At 42.6% G+C, this 24,350-nt stretch overlaps 1 protein-coding gene across 5 annotated transcripts in view; it reads left to right on the top strand.

The window, feature by feature from the left end:
* The first annotated feature begins 9,063 nt into the window (after positions 1–9,063).
* Positions 9,064–24,350, top strand: part of FSD1L (fibronectin type III and SPRY domain containing 1 like) — a 34,580-nt gene continuing 19,293 nt past the window's right edge. For 4 of the 5 annotated variants that reach the window (XM_040578922.1, XM_040578925.1, XM_040578923.1 and 1 more), the window contains exons 1-6: positions 9,064–9,167; positions 13,618–13,713; positions 14,599–14,730; positions 18,066–18,167; positions 20,940–20,962; positions 23,349–23,470. In XM_040578922.1, the coding sequence (XP_040434856.1) occupies positions 9,153–9,167; positions 13,618–13,713; positions 14,599–14,730; positions 18,066–18,167; positions 20,940–20,962; positions 23,349–23,470 (490 nt within the window). In that variant the 5' untranslated portion in view covers positions 9,064–9,152. Of the gene's footprint in view, positions 9,168–9,831; positions 10,121–13,617; positions 13,714–14,598; positions 14,731–18,065; positions 18,168–20,939; positions 20,963–23,348; positions 23,471–24,350 lie in introns of all 5 variants that reach the window. The other variant, XM_040578924.1, reaches the window with a different exon arrangement.

A 24,350-nucleotide genomic window follows, 5' to 3' on the forward strand; every position in this document is an offset into this window, starting at 1 on the left:
AACTAGTGGAAACCAGCAGGTAAAAACAACAGGTCTTGCACCATGCCTGCACCTACAGCATTCCTGCTTGACACTGATGACAATCAGGTAACCCACCGCTCTCCTCTAGACAGGCAGGTGGGCGAAGACACAGTGCCATCATCTGGGTGTTTACAGCCACCTGCCTGTCACCAGCCACCAGGCGACCTCCCTACCAGAAGACAGGGGCTCTATTTTGACAAGGTCTTTGCGGCAGACAGCAATGCACGCAGAGTGTCTGCCAGCCCTGGATGAAGAGGGCAAACCAGTCTGCAGCACAAAAAACAGGATTAGGAGGTCTTGAGACCATTAAGAGGACAGTGGCTAATCCGTGCTGTGAAGCAGCTTTAGGAGGCCTTGAATGGCCCTGCCACCGCCACCCACCAGCACGGCCTGCCTGATGGCACGCATGGCAGCAGCTGTGCCCCAGCACTGATAGCAGTCTGCCATGGGGGAAAAAGCCTTTGCTTTGGGAACCTCTTGTGAGGAAAGAGGAGGTCCAGGTGGCAAGTTGGAAAAGCAGACGCCTTTTACCAGCCACAGGAGTACAGCCGACCATACAGCCTGGCATAGCGCAGCCAGCCTTGAGAACATTATTAATTATGCTCCCTCTCTTGCAAACTGCAACTAGTCTCTCCGCTGGAGTACGCCAGCACATCTCACCCTGGAAATTAGAGCTCGTTATTTCCTCATCTCCCCTTACCTCCTTCTCCCTCACTCTCTACTGGAAAAACAGGCAGCAGCAGACCCTTTTCCCCAGATGTGCTTGCTTTTATGCCACGTGCCTCCCTTTCTCTGCTTTTTCTCCTGCTGCTTCCTCTGCTCCTCCCCGGTTTATCTTCTCACTCTGCCTGTCTTCTTTCTGCTCCTGCCTGGCTGCAGACCTTCTCAAAATCTGGTTTTAAAATGTGAAGTGACTTCTGGACTGGCTCTGTGTAGAGGGATTTTTAAAGGACCGAGGACATATGTTACCATTGTCCGGGTTGGACAACCCAGGCCTGTTAGTTCAAGCTGCAGAACGACTTTAAATTGTCCTGGGAACAAGCAGTGTGAGGAGGAAAACAAGCTATGCACAAACAAGAAGCGAGGTGCAGAGCAAATCCTGGGAACTGCGAAATCAGCACACTCTCATCGGCACACTCTGATCAGGCACCTGCAGCATGCCCACCGCTCAGCCACAGGGACGCCCGCATGACCAGAAACCTTTATCCAATCACCTGTGTGTAGAGTCGTGTGAGCGGTCGGTTTAAGTTATAAATATGACCTGTTTGTTTAATAAAGGAGCACGGCATGTAGCCATATTGGTGTGATTGTCGCGGGTTGGCTGACTTTCCACGGGGGACCCTCTTCAGCTCTGGGCCAAGCCTTTGTAGGCAACGGCTAAGAAAATGTGCTTACTGCTTTTTGACACGGGTCAAAGCTTAGTCCCATAGGCACTTTGCGTGAGAGGAACAACTTCATAAACGGAAAAAAATTATGTGATTTGAAGAACTCAGCTTTCATCTGCATGGATGGGTGACTCCTGAGCAATATACTTGGTTTTCACATAAATGGGTCTTTCCTTTCTTTCCAGCAGCTCTCAGTGAACTCCCTTGGCTCAGCTTTATTTGAGTGGTGTATATGAGTATATCCTACCTGTGTAGATGTATCCTGTGTCTTGAAGAGCTCCTCCTCTCTCTGCAAAAACAAAATGGAAAGAAATTCGCAGTAGGTAAGTGAAATTGAAGACCAAACTCCACTGAGCTGGGTCCTTCTGAAACTTACGTCACCTGATGGAAAGAGTCAGTAGCACGGGAACAAAACCCACAGTGAGGCAGGTCCCAGAGACGGCACAAGCTTGGTGCAGCGCTGACGGACTGATGTGCTACCAGAGAGCTGGTACCAGCACAGGGCAACAGCCTGCTGTTAGCAGAACTAGTTTTACTGGACTTGGATGCTCCTGTTTACTATTCCCCACAGCTCATGCACTTTAATATAAGGCCAGTTTCCTTGAATGAAGGATGGCTACTTTCTTTCAGTCCTAGTTATGAGTTCTGTGGCAATTTGTCACACTTAAGGGGTATTTTTGGTAGGCTGAAGTTCCCCAAAATGTGCACAACACATTTCTGTTCAGTTTCCTCTGCAGTCACATACAGTTTTAATTATTGCCCTACTGACCTGAACAAGACTGTGACCCAGGGCACGGCTGTGAATGTCTCTGTGGTACTTCTGGCACCACAGCATGGGCTGGGAGACAGGGGGTTTAGGAGCCTTAGGGAGCACAGCGATGTGTGCTGCTGATACCCAGGTCTGCGGGTGCTTGCGGAGATGCAGCAGAAGCACTGGGATAATGCAGGTCACTGCAAAGCCAGCAACAGTGCTTGCAAATTTGCATCCTTTATCTCTTTGCCTTGTCTTTGCTCCTTTATGAAGTTCTTCAAATGTCCCCAACAACTTCAGTAAACTCTTGGTTTCCTGAGCAAAACTGCAGCCACTTCAGAAGAGGACATGCTCCCAGGAGCATCCAGTAAAAAACACTATTAATTATATTTCCCAAGGGAAAAATGCTCTGACAGCGATGGATGGGGGAGCTGGCTTAAAATACGGGTGCACAAGGGTATGTGGTTATGTGGGAGGGTCACACACAGTAGCAATATTGAGAGTATGAAACTTATGAATATGGGAATAATCAGTGGGAGAGAAAATAAATGTGGAATTTAACAGTAAAAGGTACTCTGGAAAAGAGCACAAAGCGTCTAATGGGAGAGAAAATAAATGTGGAATTTAACAGTAAAAGGTACTCTGGAAAAGAGCACAAAGCGTCTAATGGATTAGCTTATGTATGATTTTCTCTTATGTCTTCCGAAATTTTTTAAAGCAGGTTTTGGGGCATGTGCAGATAATAACCTTTGTGAGAAGATGTGGTGCACCAGGAGTATGTACAGGCCCTTTCACCAAAACCATAAAATTAATCTGCACAGGGCAGGATGTTTAGGTTTTCTCGAAGAGGCTGTGGTTCAACAGCAGGCCAGCAATAGTCCCCTTCCCAAGCTACATGACTGCCTGCTGGGGAGCCTGTTGTGCATCACTTGCCTTCCCAGCTAGCTGTGCTCACAGAAGTCAGGTTTCTATGACACACAGGCAAACGGCAAAACCTCCAAATCCAAGTGCAGTGGCTGACGAAGAAGATGCTTCATGCCCCATTTCTTTTTTTCTATTTTCCCCCACCCTCAGAAATACCCAAGTCCTGAGCTCCAGGCTGCATGGAGCAAGGGAGAGGAAGCCAGCACAAGCACTCTTGTTGCCTGATGCAGAATATGTCCTTAATGGATTCAGGCTCCAAGCTTTTCTATAACAATGATGATGTCAAGTTGGAGCTGGGGTGAAAAAGATTTCATCTTGCCTATACTGATTTATTGTGTACCAAGTGGCGATGGTGGTTTTTACACCAAACTCCTTTCCTGCCCCCTCACAAATTTAGTGCCACTAAAGACAGATTCACTGCTGACTCATAGTGCTTTAGATGAGGAAAATATTGCTTTAAAAGCTTCAGAACCTCATTTGACACCTTATTTAAACTGGCATGGAAGTATCATTGAGTGAAGAGCAATTGAAATCTCAGTTCTTGTTTGTTTGTTTTTAATTCGTGTGTGGGGGGGTTTTGTTTAAATTAATGCCTTAGTGTGTATAAAACCAGCAATGCAGTAGACTTTAACGAGCATTCCAGGGGAGGAAAATCAGTGGTTCCAGTCTCACACACATTTTACTCTCCTCCCTTTCTAACTGGAAGACTACTAAGAAAATTCATCAAAAAATCAAAGCTCTACTATACTAAGTATACAGTTCTTAAAACAGTGCTTGTGTGTACATTTTAATTTGATGGTTGCAGAGCCTATTGAAACAATAAAGCAGATTTGATAGCTACTACCTTCTCTGCATGCACATAAATAAGACCTCACCGTGTCTCTTTTACTGCAGTGACTAACTGATTCAAAGAACAGTGGAAAAGCCTGTTTTCTTCTGCCCACCATCCTTCCTCTGTTCTTGATAGGAAGCAGAACACTCTGAGAGTTCGGGAATACCGCAGTGTTGGGGTCTGCAGTGGGTCTGCAGACAAGTTAGTTGACTTCAAAGACTTAGCTGTGTACCTTTAAGACAGCCACAAATTGTCAGGTATGTAAACAGGATGTGAAGAATCAGAACTTAGAACTGCAGCGTACGGGCACCTCCAGCAACAGCAAATAGCAAGCAAGAAGAAGGACACAAAAACCTGTCAGGGTCTAACACTTGCACTGTCTAAGATATATAAATAGTTTGTATAAACAATAAAGGTCATTTTGTCCGAACCCACCCACGCAGACATAGTGTTTCTTTTCAGTCCGCCTCGACTTGTGTCACCACATCACAGGGCATTTTAATAAAAAATTCTCAGTTCAGTTCTTCAGCTGCGACTAACTTTGCTTTGGAAAAAAAAAAAAAAAACAACCCACGTTCAGAAGGTGTTAGTGGGGATAAGAAGATTGTACAAATTTTATTTCCTTGAGTCATGATAAAACAGTGCAGTAATTACATTTAACATAATGATTCATCACTGGACCGACTTCTGAGACCTTGGTGTTCATCAGGGTAATGAAGTGATATCAAGGGCTGCAGCACTGTCATGATCTGTTAGCCCACCCACAGTGACTCCCAGGAAGCCCTGGGCCTTGCCCATGAAACCCATCCTATGCAGCCCTCCAATTTTCAGGCAGCTGGCTAGGAGGAAAGCCAGGGAAGTCTTTATTGTTCTTACAGTGTTTGTGCAGACCAGATCCCATACACAGAGGTAGCCAGGTTTCTCTGCTGTTCCACTGATCTTCCTCTGACTGATCAGTTGAGCTCGTGGTTTCTGAACCTTCTGCTCAAAAAGGAAAAAGAAGGAAAAATGGGAAAAGGAAAAAAAAAAGAGAGAGAGAAAAGAAAAGCAGCAAGAAAACTGCATCAATACTGAGCCTGTTGGGGCAGTTTCCCTGCAACTCACCCCCTGCTTTAGTACATGCCCACGCACATAACCTCAAAAGCACAAAAGTGCCGCAATTGAGAGACAGGACGCAGCTTGATGTAAGCAAATGTCACTTTAATTAGCCTAATAGCATGATTATATACACATAAGCAATTGTTACATCTTATTCTGATCGGTTCAAAAACTTGCTTATTCTATAACTGTGTGGCAGCTCGTGGGAACACTTCATGCTAGCTATTCAGCAATTCAGCAATAAAGACAACAATGTCTGCAGTTCTTGCACCACGTCCTTGAGCAAGCTGACAAACTGACCGCCTTATTCCTTGTATAGTCTCAACTTGATACTTAGTCCCTGTTTCTATACCCTTCAGTAATTTCTCATGTCCCTTACCACCAGGGCTTGTGACCCACAAGCTGGAGCACATTCCTTTCAGCTAACTGATTGTTACTTGTGGTCCTGCTTCCCAGGCCCCCTCCTGCACAAAAGGGCTCCAGGTCGATGGTGGGAGTGAGATGTTTTGTTTTTGAAGGCATTAAAAGAAGGCTTTTTCAAAGTAATGGGTCACAATGGCTCTGAGCTGTGCAAGGAGTTAGTTGATGCTAGAGCCACACTGAGTCACACATAAGCAATTCCGATGTCTAGCGGTGGTCACAGGGTCCAGCCCTTCTCAAAGCTAGCACAAAGCACATATTCTGTGTTATTAAGGCCATCCACAGCTGTCTTCCTACCTTGTTATATTTCCTGGGTTGGTTTCTTAGACAGAGTTTTAGTATCACTTTTAACTACTTTCAAGCCTTTTTCCGTATGGAAATGCAACAGCCTGCTGCCTCCTTCTCATGCAATACATAGATGTATCTGGCACTGCAAGTAAATGTTAAGTACTGCAGCCCAAATACTGTTTAAAAAAAATGGCATGATCTTCTACTTGGAGCTGGCAAAAAAAGAATATTAATATTGTAATTTTCATGAGTTTCAAAATAGCACGTGCTTCTAGGACGTGGTCAGGTAAGGAAGGCTAAATCTTGTTTTATGCTTTGGGTGCTAAACTGTGAGGAAGCCATGCATCTGCTGCTAGAAGAAAGCTGCTCTGCAGTGAAGTCCTTCCTTAAATTTCTAACCTCTGTTCTAAAGACAAATTTGATAAATAGATGTGTCCAATTTACCATCCTCTGCGGAGACAGATTAAATCTAACCTCTACTTGTATTGTTCTGTGATTACCCAGGCTGGTCCATTCTTGTAGGGAGCTGAAGTATTTCTTCTTCCTCCAACTTCTTGTCATTGTTTCCTTTGAATCTTCTTCCTGTGACATCTCTGTTTGGCCTATATTAGGCTAAGAGCCTTAACTTAGAAGATATTCTCTATCCCCCTTAACAACCTGCCAGCAGTGTTTCTGCTTGTGCGTTAGCTTAGAGACCATCTGCTTGTCAGGCACCTTACCTGACAGGGGTTTTGTTCAAGACCCAGGTTCCCAAGGGCTGCCAAGCATCCGCACATGTTCCTGCCATGTTCCCTGATTTTCCAGTGTACAAGGCAGTAATTTGTAATTATAAGTTCCTTTAGGACCAATTCTAATAAACTGAAATATTTCTTCTCACTAGTCCTCTCACTTTGAAAAATCTCCCATCATGGAAAAAAAAAAAAACCAAACCACAAACAAGTCTATAGAAAATCTTAGTACATACTTTGTTGCTCAATTTATGTTCACAAGAGTGCTGAAGGAACCAATAAACCCATGGAATTATTTCCCAATGGTGACCCTTCCCTTGCATTTACAGTTTTGAGATGAGAAAGCATATGGGAAGATGGCTGAAACTTTCCACACAATCCATGCCTGGAATTAAGTGGGCCCACAACTTCAGAAATTGATTGAACCACCCACCCCAAGCTACTGCAAAAGGTTTTGGAGCCAAACGTGCCCGTTCCTGAGGCTGGTGGTATGTGGGTGTCTGACCACAGGCACTACTGCTGACCTGGCTGCTGGCTTCTCTCCCAGGCCAAGACATAAACAATCATTTTGAATCTTAGTATTTTGTTGCTAAACTCTTTCGGGCAAACAGCCCCTTACCTTTGATTCACAGGGTTATGGTAAGTCTGCAGTCTCCCTAAGAAGTTGTGTTTAGAAAAGTAGGCACAATGTTCATTTTAAGAGCCATAGTTGTCTCCTTGAAAACCTTTAGCACTTTTTTACCTCCAAGAAGATAAATGATAGGTAAGTCCCATTCAGAAAGGATGTCATCACTAAGAAGATGAAACCACTCCCTGGCTTTGAAACTCCTTGCTGCCAGTCTGGTACAGAACAGAAAGGATGTATGCGAATGGACAATGGCCAGATGGGTTGCAACAGAGCAGTAGTCCCAGTTACAATTATGTCCCACAGTTTTCCTGCCCACCACATCCCCCAGCAGCTGCAGGCTGCTGGCTGCTGTAGCAGTAGCCATGCCCTGTGCTCCAAATGGTCCGATACTGTTCCAAGAGGTTTTTCCCTTTGTGTTTTTTTGGTTTTTTATTTATTTATTTATTTATTTATTTATTTATTTGTTTATTTATTTATTTATTTATTTTTTATTGAGAGGGTCTCCTCAAGCCAAAGACTCTTTGGGTTTTCTGTGCAGAACCAGCGGGATCAGCAGGCATGCAAGGCAAAGCCAGACCCTTTGCCATGGGTAGCCAGCAGGGATGTCTTGCTCCCAGCAGTGAGCATTTTTCCTGTGGGTGTAAGACTCCTTGCCTTTTGTCAGCCCGAGATGTGGCATGACAAGACACGATTGTTCTTCCTCTTCTTTCAAAGGTTTCAAATGGAAACTGCAAGCACAGGAGGTGGGTGTTAATTGGAACAAATAAGATACCAGCTACCTGGAAGCCACAATAAAGGTTCAAACCGCAGCCAAGGTGCAGCCCGTGCCAGGTAACAGCCCCAGGACACCTCAGGATGGAGTGGGGAGGGCTGGAGCTCGCGCACGGCCACCTTGCCGTCCTGCGGCGTGGGGAGCCTGCGCCGTGCCGGGGGGCTCGCAGCCTTTCGGGAGGTGTGAGGGTGTCTACGCTGGTCGGTGGCAAAATCCCTGCGCTGTGGTAAATTTCCATGCCAGAATCAGGCTCCTGTGGCGGCGCGCCTGGTGCCTCAAGCGTTGCTCTGTAGTGCCGGCACAGTGCTGGGAGCTGCTATAAAACCACGAAGCCACACTTGAGCCCAGAGGCTGCTTTATGGCTGTATCTCTGCAAAACGTCATCATTATGAAATCACTACTTCTTTCCAACACTGCAGCGAAGAAATTTTTTTTTTTTTTCCTTTTTACAATTGGGTTAGCAGGCTCCGAGATAAAGAGAGGCTGCCTTTCAGGACGTCTAACCTAACATACATGTATACCTCGCAGCACGGCAAGGTTGCTTACTTGTGGATTGCAAGTGCGCTACTCCTGCAGCTGCTACATCATTGCAACCGCACCCGGCGCCGGGGCAGGGCCCAGCCCCCGCTGCGCGGCACGGCCCAGGCGGGGGCAGCCCCAGCCCGGCGCTGCGGAGGGCCGAGCGTCCGCAGCCGCGGCTGCCCCGGCGGTCACCCAGGGTTTCGGGGTGCCCGTCCCGCGGGGCTCAGCACTGGTCTCGGGGTGGGGGGGACCCTGTTTTCTCCTGGCGCCCGGGGCGTGGTGGCAGAGCCTGACACGTGCGCTCCAGCCCCCACGAAGCGGCCCGCGGACCAAGCGGCCGCCGCAGACGCTCCCCCCACCACCCCCGCCCCCCAAAGCCGGCGGTGGGACTCGAACCGGCGGCTCCCGGAGAAGCCCCCGCTGGCGGACCGTCCCCCTTTCGGCCATCGGCTCTGACTGCGCATGCCCGGAAGCCCCTACGTGAGGCGGGGTGTGTGTGGGGGGTGTGTGTGGGGGGTGTGGGGGGTGTGTGGGGGTCGGGGCGGTGTGTGTGTGTGTGTGTGTGTGTGTGTCTCAGTCTCACGTGACGCTGCCGTGCGCGGGGGGGGGGGCGGGGCAAAGCAGGCGCGGAGGGCGGCGCGCACGCGCAGCCGCCGCGGCCGCCTCCCCCCGAGCATGCGCCGGGTCGCGGGGCGGGGCGGCCTGCGCGCGGGGCGGGGGAGCCAGTAGCTGCCCGGGGAGCGGCCGGCAGCACTAGGCGCGGCGGTCCGTGCCTGCCTCGCTATGGAGGAGCAACGGGTGAGTGCTGCCGGCGGCTGGCAGGGAGGGAGGGAGGGAAGGAAGGCAGGCAGGCAGGCAGGCTGGCTGGCTGGCTGGCTGGCTGGCTGGCTGGCTGGCTGGCTGGCTGGCTGGCTGGCTGGCTGGCTCGCTGGCTGGCTCCCGCCCGCCCTCCTTCCTTCCTTCGGCTGTCCGTGTCGCCGGCTCCGGCGCGGGGGCCGCGGGCAGCGCCCAGGGGCAGCCTCTGGAGCCGCCGAGGAGGCGGGCGGTGCGTCCCCCGCGTGTCGGCCTCGCCGTGGCGCTCGGCCCGGCTGCCTGAGGCTGCGGGCGGCGGCCGCCGCGCTGTGAGGGGTGCTGCGGGGCTCAGGAGCCCCCTCCGGGGGGGCAGAGCGGGGGCGCCCAGCCGGGGGGCCTCTCCGTGCCCGCTTGCTGCCTGTGCCCCCGTTACCGCCGCCGCACCTCGGTGGAGCGCAGCCCCGGGGCAGGGCCCTTGCACGCCGTATGTGCCTGCCATAAGTAATTCCGGTGCAGTAGTGCCTCCTGTTTCCCATGGATGTCGGCCTGTGTTGAAGGGAACTAATTAATAACAGCATTTTCTAGTTCGTTTGTTGTTTTTTTTTTAATTCCCGTATGGCTGCTGCTCTGTAATTCCCTCCTTCCCTTTACTTGCTGTCTGCCCCTCCAGGGAGATCGCTGGGATGCAAAGATGTGCTCGGCCCAGGGCTGGGCTTTCTAAAAATGACGGCTCTGGAAAAAGTTTTGACTTGGCCTTTTGGCTTCCAGTCTGGCAGTGCGGAATGGCTTCTGTTTCGGTCCCTGCGGAGGCTGTGCTTTCCTTAGCTTGGGAACTGGGCTGTGAGCCGAGTCTGGGTAGCTAGTACTGCTGATGGCTCGGAATTTACAGATCGCCATTGTCTGCTATTTCAGTTCAGTGTTTGTGCGCTGCCACTGCGTGCTTACCTGTGCTTTGGCAGGTGAGATGTGGAGTCCCAGAAAAGCATGCTTCTGGTAGAGAGCGTGTGAATTTGTGTCTGTCTGCCTTTGCCCGCTTTATGTGAGATTAACCTCTCAGAGGACTAAATGAGGGCTGTCGCTGTTACAGGTGCTCTAGATGGATGTTTCTGAGTGGTGTCGCTGGTGGTATTTGAATTTCAGCGCTGCGCAGAGTAGTAAATATGGTAGTAAAATTGCAGCTGATCTTGCAGTACTTGGTTTCTTAATTTGCTGTTGCCACCTGTATTGCCTTATACGCTCCTTCAAACTCTGGCAACTTCAACATGTGGAGAAGTGCAGAAGATCGAATTAAAGAAGGCTAAGTATATCCACTTATATGACACAGGATTTTGACCTAGGCCCAGGGCCACTTTCCAAACTCTGTTCTGCATCCAGTCATGTCATAAGGCTTCAATATGACCTTGAGCAAGTTGGTAACTTTCTTCTTAAACAGAACTGATGTAATTGTTTAATTTGTTGAAGTTTGATCTTTACTTTTATGAGGTGCCCATCTGCTTCAACAGATGCTATGTGATGTTAGTTACTAGCTATTCAAAAAAAGGTGTGTTGCCTACTTGTATGCTCCTGGCAAGACTACAAGCCACCACATGTTGTGGGCTTCCTGTCCTTTTTCATATCCATTCCTATTTTTCATCGCTTGCGCATCATAAAGCATGCTGTTGCTTTATGAATGCAATGCTTTATTTTTTTCCTGCAAAGAATGTATTAGTTTAGGGAATAAGAATAGGACATGGAAGTGAAGAGCAGTATGAAGCTGACTGATAACAGCAAAAATTACTTCTGTAATAAACATGCCGTAATGTTTTGAAAATAATTTGAAACTGACCTCACTTAATACATGCTAGCCAAAGAGAAAAGTAAAAACTATTTGTAATAGGATTCTGTGAAATACAACATCCATCAGTGGGCAATAGATTTAAATTTCCTTCAGTGTAGAAATACCAAGAAGTTTTAATGAACTTGGTCCTGTTGAAATTCTTCTATGAAGTGACTTAGAATGTAAGCCTCAACTGCTGCTTTCGTTGCTAACTTTTCTAGCACCCTTTTCATTACATATAAAGGTGATGACTTTTTAGAAGCTCCCATTAAAGAAAGAAGGGGCAACAGTGCAGTGTTTTGAATTTGGTGTCTGTCTTGGTATGTTTAGAAGAAACTTAAATATTACTTATTAGTGAATAGAAAATTACATTAGAAAATATTATATGTTAGTGTTTCCTAAAAGCTACCTTTCTGTTCTGGTGGCTTGTGCATTGGTATTTAAGAAAAATTCTGTCTACTACTGGTGGGGTCTTTTTAGGCCTCTTCTATCTGTGTTTGTAGATGGCATCTAAACTTGTTTGAATTTGACCAAACCTGGTAGAATTTCTGTATGGAGAAAAAGAGCTGTACTGATTTCTGTTTGATCAGTTGACTTTACATTTAGATGTAGTGGAAAACCTTGTTTGATAGCTGTCTTCTAGTTGCTGCCATGTATTTGGCTGTTCAAAAGCTATCTAAGCATTCCTCACATGTAGATCTTTTCTTTTAATTATATGTAGGTATGAAACAAAAAACATGGTTCAGTACTATGTACAAGAAGACTAATGCATTGGGGTTTTTTTCCCATGCGGTGCAACTGAGTAAGCCCTAAAATCCTAGCAAAGAGGATTGGGAGTACTGTTGTTCATCCAAGTTGACAGGTATTTATAGGATCTAAGGCTTAACTACAGGCTGTCCGACATGTGAAAACAATTGCTCCTGGGCAGTAGTACATGCAGGAGCAGCTGGTTGGACAACGGGGTTTCATGTGCCATTCTAATGTGAACAACACTATCTTTAAACAAGCTCAATTTAAACCAGACAATGAGAAGATTCTGTAATGAAGTGACCAAGACTTGCTATACTCTTTGTTTCTGAAGGAAGCCAGTCTGGTCTTGTTTTATTTCTTCAGTCCTAATCTCAGTCATTGCTGGCTGATCTGTGATGTCTTTACATGACACCATCACAATGCCGGTAGTAAAAGCAGTAAAATTTCACTTTCCTGTGCTAGTGGTTTAACTTTGTGAGCATGATGCTATGCAAACAGGCAATGAACTGGAGCACCAGTAAATACATCATTGCAGATTAATTGAAAACTGCTGAGGAAAGGGTCAGAAGAAAAAGGTATGGGCATGGCTTAGGACTGGTCGAGAGACTCCTTTATACAGGTTGTAGTGTCAAGGTTTGTTGTGGATGTTGTGAAAGAATAAAATATTTTTCATGCTTTCAGCAAACAAATGTGATCTAAGTAGTAAATGTTTAAGAAATTGGTTATGGAGGGACCTCTGCAACATCTTTTTGGTGGTCTGGCTGTTTTTAAGGTTATGGCTTATCAGCTCCCCATGCCTCTCTTTCCTGTTGTCAAGTAACACTGTTAAACTGAGCAACTCCATCCTCTAAGTCCAACTGATTAATAACGCCTTAATTATGATAAAGACAGGTTTTACTTTTAAGAGCCAAATCTAGCATTTTATAGTTAGATTTGTTTCTAGAACTTACTATCAACCAGGCTGAATTAAATATCAGAAAATCCTTAGCTACCTCCTCACCTTGTTCTTTATTTTTACTTTACATATGCTGGTATGCTCTGAGTTTTAATTATACAACTTGACTTAGTTTTAAGTACCAAGCACTGATGTGTTGTTGTCAAATTCCTAGAAGATGTGATTGACTACTCAACAAAATTGGACTCGGTGGTTTAATTTGAAAATGCATATTGATGTTCTTAAGGTTTTGCCTGCTTAGTATGTGTTTTGTAAGCTGAATCTACTTCTTTTTAATAAGCTGGAGTAGTACACCACAAATAACCTTGATATGCTTACTGTTACCTGAGAAAGCATTCCTCTTTGAGGTCACTGTTAACTGGAATTATAAATTATTCACCAAAATATTTTGCCACTTGTAGAATAAGTTTACAAATCACTGTTACAAAATATATTTATTCTGTATTATAAACTGTCAGCTTGGTTGTTTAAGACTAGCTTCTTTTGACAGTAGAAAATACTACTTTTTCTTCTGGGTTAACTTTCACCGGCTTTTTTTCTTTATTGGTTCTCTATTCGTTGTGTAAGCACTAGTTTGCTGGTCTGGAGAAGTTGTATATGGCAGAGTGTACTGCCAGTAGGTAGCCTGGTTTAGGTGACTTGGGAGTTGCAGTAGTAACATAGTTAGGGAAACGGTAGTGTATCATAAAACAGTTTCTTGATTTCTCTTAAACTAACAACTGGAGATCATCAGTTTGGTGTAATGCTTCTTAGACCTTTGATACTCTTCCTCTTGTTTTTTAAAAAATATTAAATATTTCCTGATCCCATCAGAAAGAGTTGAATTCACCACAACTGGAATGATTATGATGAATTTCCATATATGTTGAAGTGGTGATGGTTAAAAAATTACAAGGTTCTTTTACAACTTCTCTCACTTGTTTTTGTAATTCTAGGAGATGCTGCAAAAGATCGTCTCTACTCTAGCAAGCAAAAATTATGAAATTCACAACTTCATTGACCTGCTGAACCATACAATAAAAAACCTTCAGGTATATATATTAAGGATCATAAGTTGTAGCTGAGAGGGGAGCAACTTCCTAGTTTTGTCAGTCTCGAACTGTTTGGGTGGTGTGTAAGAAGAACAGAGTTTAAAATGTATTTTCTTTTTTGTGTCTGTCTCTTGTTGAAAGGTATGGTGGGTTTGCTTTTCATGTGAAAAGCTATTGTAGGATTTGATTTGTGTGGAAGAGAGAATCTGAATTTTGATGCAACATCTCAAACTTGGAAATAGTCTGTCTTTTTTAGACATCTAGTCTGCTTGGTAGACTGAAAAATGAGACCATTCTGATACTTGAGAAAATCTTTGCTCTTTTCAGTAGTTGCAGATATTTGGGATTCAGTTAAGTTAGATCTAATTTTTGGAGCATCTACAGTAGGCTGATTTTTAGATTTCTTTAGCCTATCAGTAAGCTGTAAATTGTTTGTTCCATGTTAAAGCTGAGCCAAGTTAAGTGCAGAAATGTAAACCATCCAGCATATCTTTAAGCTGGTTTCTCGAGTGCAGTTGTTAATATTAAATGAGAGCATTTTATGTGAAACTGGATAAGAACATCTAGCAATCCATACGTAATTGTGAGAGGGAGTCAGAGGCCTTCTGGCATAGAACAAAGTTGACCAAATATGTTGATTCCATGCAAGATTGATTCTCATGGAATTTTCATGGATTTCAGTCTTCAGTGTTCTGATACAAAGTCTGCTTAGGAGATGTCCATCACTTCTAGGGTTTTTTTTCTCTTTTGATAAGGTGAGGAGCAGTGACAAGGTATCTATTGGTCATAGCAAAGCGTATTTGGACAATGTGATTTCCAGTCTAAAAGACTAGTTAGCATTGTTTCCAATACAAATTGCAACAGTTTCAATTTTACTCTTCTCAGGTAAACTCTTCTAATGTAATCAGTGAGCTGGATGAAGAATTTGATGGTCTGTATTCTATATTGCATGAGATGAAGGGGAGTATGGCCAGCGCTATTCAGCAAGAAAGGATGCGTAAAATTCAAGCTCTGCAGGTAACTAAACTGTAAATTTTTTCAGCTGAGCAGAAGCAGTTTAAAACTAATATTTTAAATTTCAACTGAAAGTGAGATTTTGGTAGTGTTGCAAGAAATGCAGTAAGGGTAATATAAATGTTTTCTTTGCTATAAGGATTCATCTGGTCCCTGCTAAGGTACTTCATGGTCTCTAGCATATTTATATTCTCAACATTGTTATGCAGAAAGGAAGTGGTACTACCTGTAGAGCTTACAGGTGGAGAGTGGCTGCATAGGAACAGGACTTAGGTATGTTTACTACCTTCAATCTAATGAACAGCTTCTGGAGTAAAATTGGTTTCTTTCTGCAGTTTGGAATATGAGGATTTGAACCTGTAGACATGCCTAATTGATTTACTCAGGCTTGAACCTAGAGTCAAGAATCCCACCAGGTATCATAAGTACAAAGGCTGGTTTATTATTGACAGAACTGGCCATCTTCTGCTTCTTAACACCAAGCAATTTATGTATGCACACTGGAAGATGTGGGAATTGTTTGGGAACAGGTTACATTGATGCCTGCTACTAAACCAACTTCACCAGCTTGTAGTTGTATAATGTCATGCAGGAGAACCTTTCCAATGGGTTTCAGAGAAACAGAAACAAAAATACAACTTTCTGAAACACACAAAGTCTGTTTTTCCAGTAGTGTGTAGCAAGTGGGCTCTAGCTTTCAGAAAGTCTAGTTGCATGAAGCCAAAGCACAATTAAATATTTTAAGCAGAAGCTGTTTCTCCAGCTTTTTTCTTGAAGCGATCCTAGTTGCACCATTCTTCTGCCTAGTTCTTTTTACTTATGCAGAATAAGGATATTGTTTTTTTCCTGAAAAACTTCACCTTCTCATGTCTAGTGAGTTTAAAGAAGTTTTAGGAGTGGTTTCCTGAAACAAATTCCACAGGCTTCCTTGTAAGGCCTATTTTATATTCATACTTAAAGACTCGGTTTAAAACATTCCAGAATTTCTGAGTACACAACTTAAGTGAGCACTTCAGTGCACTTTTCTGCCTCCAGTTTAATATTTATCCCCATATGTCTGTTCTAAGTCCTTCTGAAGTTTCTCAACAGACCTTTTCTACCTGTGTCCAGGGACGTTTTGGACTTAAAGGCTTAAAGAATAAGTGCTTCTCAGTGAACAGCTTACAGGAGAACTTCAGCTGTGCTACATATCAATTATTCTAACTTGTAGTGAAGAAAACCTAAAGTTAGTCTTGCAAGAAATTATTCTGGAGCTGAAAACTGTTTTAATGGTTACTCATCTGGCAGTTTGACTTGACTGTTGAAATTTTCTGTTAATTCTGCTAATCTAGTTTGATCAAGGTCAGATGTGGTTGAGCCAGGTTTTTCTGAAAGCTTGTCAGTGTGGTAGAGCTGTATCAGGAATTGCTGCCCGATACCTGTGTTGAACAGCGGCACTGCTACTTCATCATGGGAGGATGAAGACAACTGGAATGTTAGATCACTGACACAGTTAAGTGCCCTACTTGTCCTTCAGCTGAGGCTGTTGTCTAACTACAGGCTCAAAGGACATTATGTTTACTTGATAACAGACCAAGCTTCCTCTGTAACTGAGGCACTGCAAGAGTGCTTCTCCCAACAGTCAATCTACGAAACTGAGCTAACAGGTGAAAAGTGTTGCATCGAATGTATTAATCCAAGCCATTATCTTTGACTGAACTGAAAATTAACTTTCTATGAGGAAACCGAGGAACTTCAGTGAGGTCTAAACATCCTGTTTAAAGGAATGAACTTGCTTAATTTTTTGTCCTCTTAAAGTGTGTGTGCTGTAGTTAGTCTTCTGTTGTTGACTAGATGTTCTTGTTGAAAATAAGCTGTAACTTAAAATAGTGGGGCTGTGTAATGGTGGAAAGGGGTGAGGATTTAATATTTAGACTGATCCCTCCTAAATAATTCCCTTGAAAGTTAAGGCCAAATCAGAAATTCTCCTTAAACCCTTGCTTTGGAAATACTTTGCTTTGTTCTGGGGAGGTGTATTTTAATGACACTGAAGTATGTACTTTTAACTCCTGAATGCAGATGCATCTCAGTAAGATGTTAGTGGAAGCATCCAGTTACTGTGTCATTTCTGGAAAGGTGTTTGAAAATGCCTCTGGCACTTGCCTCTCTTCTGAGGTGTTTGCCTGGGGTATTTTTGGAGTATCATGGTTTATCTCAGTTTGTCAGTGCTGGATATCTTCCAAAGAGGAGAGCAGCTGTATTAGATGACAGCTTGTGTTAATGGCATGCTTCAGAAGTTACCTGGAAACTGTGTACAAACTTCTAGCTGTTGGACTGTTTCCATGCTGCTATTTTATCTCTGAACAGTAAATCTGAGCAGCATCTGGCAGCTGGCCCTGGTCAACTCACTGCGTTTGTCAAAACTAGTTACAGTTCTGAAGTGTTTGAGACTGGTCTGTTCTCAAAGTTGATGCAACTGTTGGTTGCTTTTGAGACAGTGACTGCTTTCAGAGCAAGCTGTCTTTCCTGAAGTGTTTTAAAGAAAAATAGTTACTTGCTGTTGACTGGTTCTGAGATATTACAGTAAGTATCATATGAGTAGAAAAACAGCTGTAGGTTGAATGACAGTGTAAAAGCTGCTGGCAGGTTTACAACATGCATCTTGTTTAATCTGCAGTATGTTTAGGATCCTGTAGTGTATTCAGAACTAATCTTTTTAGGGTTATACTCATAGTACGTAATAGTGGAAGTTTTGTTTGGACAGTTTTATATACTGCAATGGTAGTTTACTAATGATAGAGTTTTAGATAATCCAGAAAGAAATTTCTCTTCTGCCCTTCTTCCTCTGTTCCTTTTTCTCTACTATCCCCTTTGTTATATAGCAATATTGATTTTCAGGATTGTCTTGTGACAGTTCTGGAGCTGCTCTGGGATAAAATTGTTGCCTTTTCCAAGGCTACTGCTACATTAAACAGTATCGGTTCGCTGATGAAGTGCAATTCTGTAAACAGAAATTGTGGTGCACAAAAATGAAAGCATTTTTTTGCTTCTGAAATCCTGATGTTGGGAGAAACAGGCCTTAAAATGAAATCTGGCTTTTAAATCAGACTTCACCACCTATCTGCCTTCTTCCCCATTTGGATTTTTAGGACATGCCATGTATTGCTGTGCACTTCTTAAGCACTGTGAAGTTCTAGTTACACTACAGCAATGTGTCAAAGGTAATAGCCTTGATTAGATAAGGTAATAAGTTGTTACAAATGTATAGCAAAGCCATGTAGTTCTAATACTGGTAGTTTATAGCCCACTTTTAAAATGTGGATACATCACTTTATTCTTACTTCCTGTTTTTGCTTCAGGATCAGCTTAGCCAATGTAGTAATGCCCTAGAGAGTTCTGAAGAGCTGCTGGAACTTGCTGCGCAGTCGCTGGACATAAAGGACCCTGTGGAATTCTTAAAGGTAGAAAACATTGGACAGATCTGCATAAGGCAGATGTTGATATTTGTCTCAGTGTAAAATATCCTTTGCATTACTATACTGGACCCTGCAAACTTAGGGTAATACTGAGAGTAGTGATAGAGAGGCACATAAAAGTACAGTTAATGCTCTGTGGGGGAGGCAAAGTCAGGCGCTATAGTCTTAAATTTTTATGCAATCTCTAGATGAAGTTTCCTTTTATTTAGAATGAGAGGGCAGGGAAAGGAATGCCTTCTCCTGGACAGCTGTCAGTGCTAAGCAAGCTTGCACTGATGCCAGGTAAGTGAACCCAGAAAGTGAGGATGAGAGAAACCTGTATAAAACTGAACTAAGACTTACAAGGTTTGTGATAAGTGACCTGTCAGTTGCCCAGTGCTGTTACGTGACACTTGCACACTGTATTCTAGGTGCAGCCGTCGGTGGATAACAAGATGTTTGTTTTGCAGAACTTCATGCAAGCTATGAATCTTTGATTTGCAACCCTGAACTGTGTAGCTGTCCTGAAAGATCTTATGAAACGGAATTCAGGGCAACTCTTGCTTTATTCCCCGAAACCTTCTAATGCGGTTGCATATAGCCTAGGCAAGAGCATGATCTGGGCCTCACATTGTGATTCCAATAAAAATAACATGTACTTTACCACAACAGACTTGTAAATAAGGCAACACGTATCTTAACTGGAGGAATATTCTTACAGATGAATAAACCAGCATATACGCTGACTCAGTACACTGGGCTTGCTGTAATAATTCTCATATTAAGTGGGGTCAGCCATGCCAAATTCAAGACCCAATTACTTTTGCCTTTTTGCATTGTAACAGGAACAAGGACACAAATTACTCTAAAGGTGCAGGTAGGAAGGCTCTCTGACTGTGTCAGTTACACTTTTTGGCAACATGTTTGCATGCTGTCCTGCTTGTTGAGGGTCAGCTTTGATTTATTTGCCTTGAAGAGTTACAATTCCTAAACTGAATATTGTTCTTAGAACTTCAGTTTGAGTTGTCCTTTCTGTCTTGGCATAGTGATGTGTAAAAATCGGTAGCTCTTGAGCACAATGCAGAAGGTAGCTCTGAATTCATTGTAAGTTGTTTCTTTTCAGACATCTCTAATGCTTTTTTCAAATCAAATACACTAAGGAAGGTTATTTGAGTGTTTGCTGAGGGGAAAATCTCTTAATTGAGTCTGAAGCTTAATATGCTGAAATCCAATTCAGTGAATTCCCGGTTATCTAGGATTTGAAACTTGTAAATTTGCCTTTGGATATGGCTTTTGAAGGTAATATTGCCTTGGTTATTAGCTAGCTAAATCTATTGCTCTGCTAATAGTAATACCAAGTGTTCCTGAAAGGCCAGCTGCAGTCCTGACTTCTTATTGGCACAAATTTTCTATGGATGCTCTACTAAATCAGTTTTTTCTAAACTAGCATAAGACTAAGCTAGGATTATTTTTTTTCTGTGTTAGATTTTTGGTGGCTTCATTCACTGAATTAGTTTACCTGGAAGTCAGAAGAGTGCGAATGCCAGCACATAGGAGGGTTCACCGGTTAGGGTGTGATTTGACACTACTGGGCAGCTCATCTGTGATGGGCCAATACCAGTCTCTGTCAGTAGCCTGGACACAAACTGGATTCAAAGGGCATAAGCTATGGCTGTCTTGCAGAAGGCTGTTTGTTGACTCCTGGCTACTGTGTGTTCCACAAGGAGTAGATGTTATGAAGAATGCTTCTGTTTTTAAGTAGCTCTGTTTTTGTCTACAGCTGTCATGTAGTAAATCAGTCAGTAGTTCTACAATAACTTTGGTTTGAGGTAAAACAAAGCTACCTCTTAAGCAAAGTTATTTCTAAACACTTGGATTTTTTTCTGCTTCCCACTTGGGAATATAAAATTGGTTTTGTAGCGGGGTCAACTGTGATTTATGGTTGGTTGTTTTCCATTGGATGTGCTTTATATTTATTGAAAAATAAATTTGGAAGTCCTTCACTTTTGTTTGACTTCAAACTGGGAAGCTACCTAATGTTTCTTGTCCTGTCTTTGGAAGGGAAGGTAGTTAAGCTGAATGGCAGCTAGATCAAGTAGCAGTGTTAACTCCGATCCATGGATTCAACAGACCTAGCTAAGCCAATGCTATTTCAACAGTAACATTTTGTCTTAAGTTTGCAGTTTGCAGTTAAGTCTGCATCTGCTTCAGTGGTATCATTTAAATGCTGGGAAAAAACTGTTCTATGGTTTTGAATAGTGACATATGGAAAGAGTCCTTTATTATACTGTTCTGACAGTACTTACTAACTTTCAGAGGAAGAGTCCTATTTTCTCTTGTTTGTCAGAGTCTTTGCCCTATGATGTATAGCTGAACAAGTCGGGTATAGTTACATGCCCCTAATAGGTATTTTGTAATTTCACAGAAAATCCACAGTAGTTAAATTTTACTGATTTGGTTGTGTAGCTCTTAAAATGTGAGGGAGATTAACCAATTAAGAGAAATCTCAAGAGATCAGGAAGTTGAGTAATTTGGAATTGGTTTGTTATGGTTCTTAAGATCAGTTTTTTCCCCAGGTGACATAATTGCAGTTCTAACCAATACAATTAACATGCTTTATGGGAAAATTTATTTTGATGAAGATGTTAAATTCATTTTGATCTTCAGATCTGAGGAATGCAGTTGAGATTATTCTCAGCCTTCTTGCTTGTTACTGCCATTGATACTTGCATGGAAATATTAACCCTTTTCTCTCTCTTTTCCCGCATGTGCATCAAGGCTGCCAGACAGATCAAAGATAGGTACAGTACAAAGTCTGTTGCTTTTGGTGTCTTTGAATTAATCTTATATTTGGAAATGCCTTTATTTTGGAAGGGTCATAGTCAGCTTAAATGAAATTCATTGACTCATGTTTGTTGTGACATCACAACTTCTGAGAGAGAACAAAAAATGTCTCTGTTTCTCATGCAGTGTTTTACCTTGCTAATTGTAGGTCTTTCATAGCTTAATAAAGAGAAAGATAGTTTTTAATGCAAGGAAGTAAAACTCTGCAGCAGCAGTTACTTTCTGTGAATCTATATAATTAATACAGTATACTATTAACAATTATAAACTTCTGATTTATTAATACCTGATGTCTGAAATTTAATGTTTTAAGCTGACTGTCCATTTAAATTATGAGAATCTTGTTCTTTGGCTTTTTCAAGTACTTACAGACTTTTGCTAGCTGATTTTCCTTTTGAATGTAAAATGTCTTGTAGGTGTTGAAATATTTCTGGTGACATCACTGACTAATATCAGTGAAATTGCTATTTCTGGTAGCTTTTCTTTGAACTGTGTGTGTCTTCAAACTATTGTTTAGAAAGCAAAACTTCACTGCTTCAAAATAAATGGTAAGGACGTATTTCTTCACTTGGAAGAATAACCACATTCTGAGAGTCTGACCTTCTGGTTCAGATGTCTTACTATGATGTGCGTAATATTTTGAAAGACAGCTTCCAGCATATGTTGCTCTTATGGACCGAATAGGTTGGCTTTCAGTTTAGAGGTTTTCAAGGAGGGTTCTGACTAGCTAAAATCTCTGAAGTTTCATGTAAAATGAATCAGTGCTGAAGAAATTAATCTTTGCTTTTCCAAGGGTAGAGATTTAATGTCCTTAACAAATCAGAGGAATAGTGTCAGTGATGGGAATCGTAATACTTTTTATCTGTAATAAGCATCCTCTTACTGTTCTAGTTCTTGAAATGCTGTGTGATCTAATCCATTTTGAACCGGTTGTGGCTGGTTCTCTGTCTTAAAATCTGTGCCTAAACAGAAGTTAAAAAGCTTCTGAATCTGACTACTCAGTGTTCCCTTACCTCTAATCAAGAGGATTATCCTTTCTTAAGGAAAAATTTACTCTACCAATCTGGCCAAGCAGTGAAATCTACAGAGCAGCCCATACTGAATTTCAGAGCATCAGCTCTCTTGGGAAATCAATTGACCTCTCTCTTACGATGTGCAGTTCAGGGTCTTAATTGTTTTATATCCCAAAATTGTAGTGTTTGTCACTCTTGACAAGTTTGTATCTTTATTACTCCGTATTTCCTCCCCGTTCTTCACTCCCTGAATATTTGGGTTTTACCATTCTTTAATGTCTCTGTAGCTAGTGCACAATCTCTTGCATACTGGTGAAGTACTTCAGAGCTCACAGGAAGCGATAAATATTAGATGTTCTAAAGCTGCCACAGATCTGTGGATGTAAATTGGATACAAGTGTTTGCAGTTGACTTCTTTTTGTGGTGTGTATATTACTTTGTTGCTAAGAGTGTCTTTTTCTAAAGCAGGAGTTAGGAGCTGTGTGCTGTCTGAATCAGTTACTCAAATTCTGCTGTGTGGCCTGATGTCTTCAGAGTTACAGAACTGTACAAGAGAATTGTCCTCCTTTTTCTTTGGTGGTGTAGTTGGAGTACAGGAGTATCTTCAGAGTATTCAGAATAAGGACTGAGCTAAGATTTCAGAAATGGAAATGGGAGCTGTGCTTCAGTGTATCTTGTAAGACTGATCTGATACTTGCAGACACCGTGTTGCTCTGAATATGCAACTTGAACATCTCTTCATCCTCTGATAAGAACAGAGGTAGATATGAAATCAGAATATTCAGCTTGTTTGCTGCTTTTTATAAATACCTCCTGAGCAGTATTTAACACGTGACAATGCACTTTGGAGGTAATGAGTGGATCTTGTCAAGCAGGGAAGTCTTTCTAAACTTTCTAAACTAAAGGTTTAAGCTTTAAATTTCTAAGTATATAAAACATGATCCTGATTCTGCAGTGCTTTAGATTTTTCATGGTTCCTGATTTTGTGTAAAGTGGTATGAGTTTGTGTCTTATCCAAGTTTTTTCACTAGTAAAAGAAGTTTTAATCTCCTCTCTAGTCACTTCTGATATTTCTTTGCCTACTGATACTGAAAAACTGGGAGTTTGTACTATATTTTGAGACAGTCACGTTAACAAAACTTCCTATTTTGGAGTCTATGTTAAATGGTAAAAAGCTACCTATTAGAAAAATGTTCTGGTCTTTCATCAGTGTTTTGGCTAACAGTTTGACTTTAATGATACAGATTATCTGATTGCTGTTTTTGAAAATGGCTATAGGACTTTAAAAAATGCACAGTACATCTTGCTAATGCTGCTTTCTTGAATTTAGAGTCACAACGGCTTCAGCATTCTGCATCTCTCTGAAACCAAAGGTCAATGATAATATGACTCATATGATGGTGGACTTCACTCTGGAAAGGCACATACTCCAGTCCGTAAAGTTTTTGCCAGGTAAAAACTGTATGCGGTAATTTGTTAATACATGAATAACTTACTATATTTAAAACAAAACCACACTTCTTGCACCCTAATGAACAAATTTTTCAGAGTACCTAAACTCATTATTCTTACTCATTGGATGTTAAGCTGAATACCTTGAGGGTAAAAGTTTTTTAGTTTTATTATGTTAATTTCTGTATAATATAGCATTTATGAAAATAACATTCATCTCAGAAGTAAGAATGAGTCTTCTAGACTGTCTTTACTTTGAGTTGCTGCGCACACAAGCAAAGCAAAACAAGGAATTTATTTGCTACTTCCCATGGGCAGGGAGGTGTTTGGCCATCTCCAGGAGAACAGGGCTCCATCATGTCTAACAGTTACTTAGGAAGACAAATGCTATAATGCTGAATGTTCCCTCTCCTTTTTTCTTCCCCCAGTTTATATACTCAGCTTGATGCCATGTGATATGGAATACCTCTTCAGCTAGTTTGGGTTAGCTGTCCCCTCTCTATGTCCCATGCCCCTCCAGCCCTCTCGCTGGCAGGGCCTGAGAAACTGAGAAGTCCTGTCTTAGATCACCCAGCAACAACCAAACCCATCAGTGTGCTGTCAGCGTTGTTCTCACACCAAATCCAAAACACAGCGCTGCACCAGCTACTAAGAAGAAAATTAACTCTGTCCCAGCTGAAACCAGGACAAGTTGTCAGTTCCTCTATACTTCCTGAAGTTACCTTAACTTTGTCAAGATGGTAGCTACTAGCTTGATGCTTAGGGACACTTTGAAGTCTTAAGTCATCTGCAGTAGTGTTATGCATGGAACTGTAAGCTGGTATGTTGCTTACAAGGGCGGTGGTATGGTCTGAAATGCAAGAGAGGGATAATCTAAAAG

The sequence above is a fragment of the Falco naumanni genome, chromosome Z (genome assembly GCF_017639655.2).
Source record: "Falco naumanni isolate bFalNau1 chromosome Z, bFalNau1.pat, whole genome shotgun sequence".
Taxonomy (NCBI): domain Eukaryota; kingdom Metazoa; phylum Chordata; class Aves; order Falconiformes; family Falconidae; genus Falco; species Falco naumanni.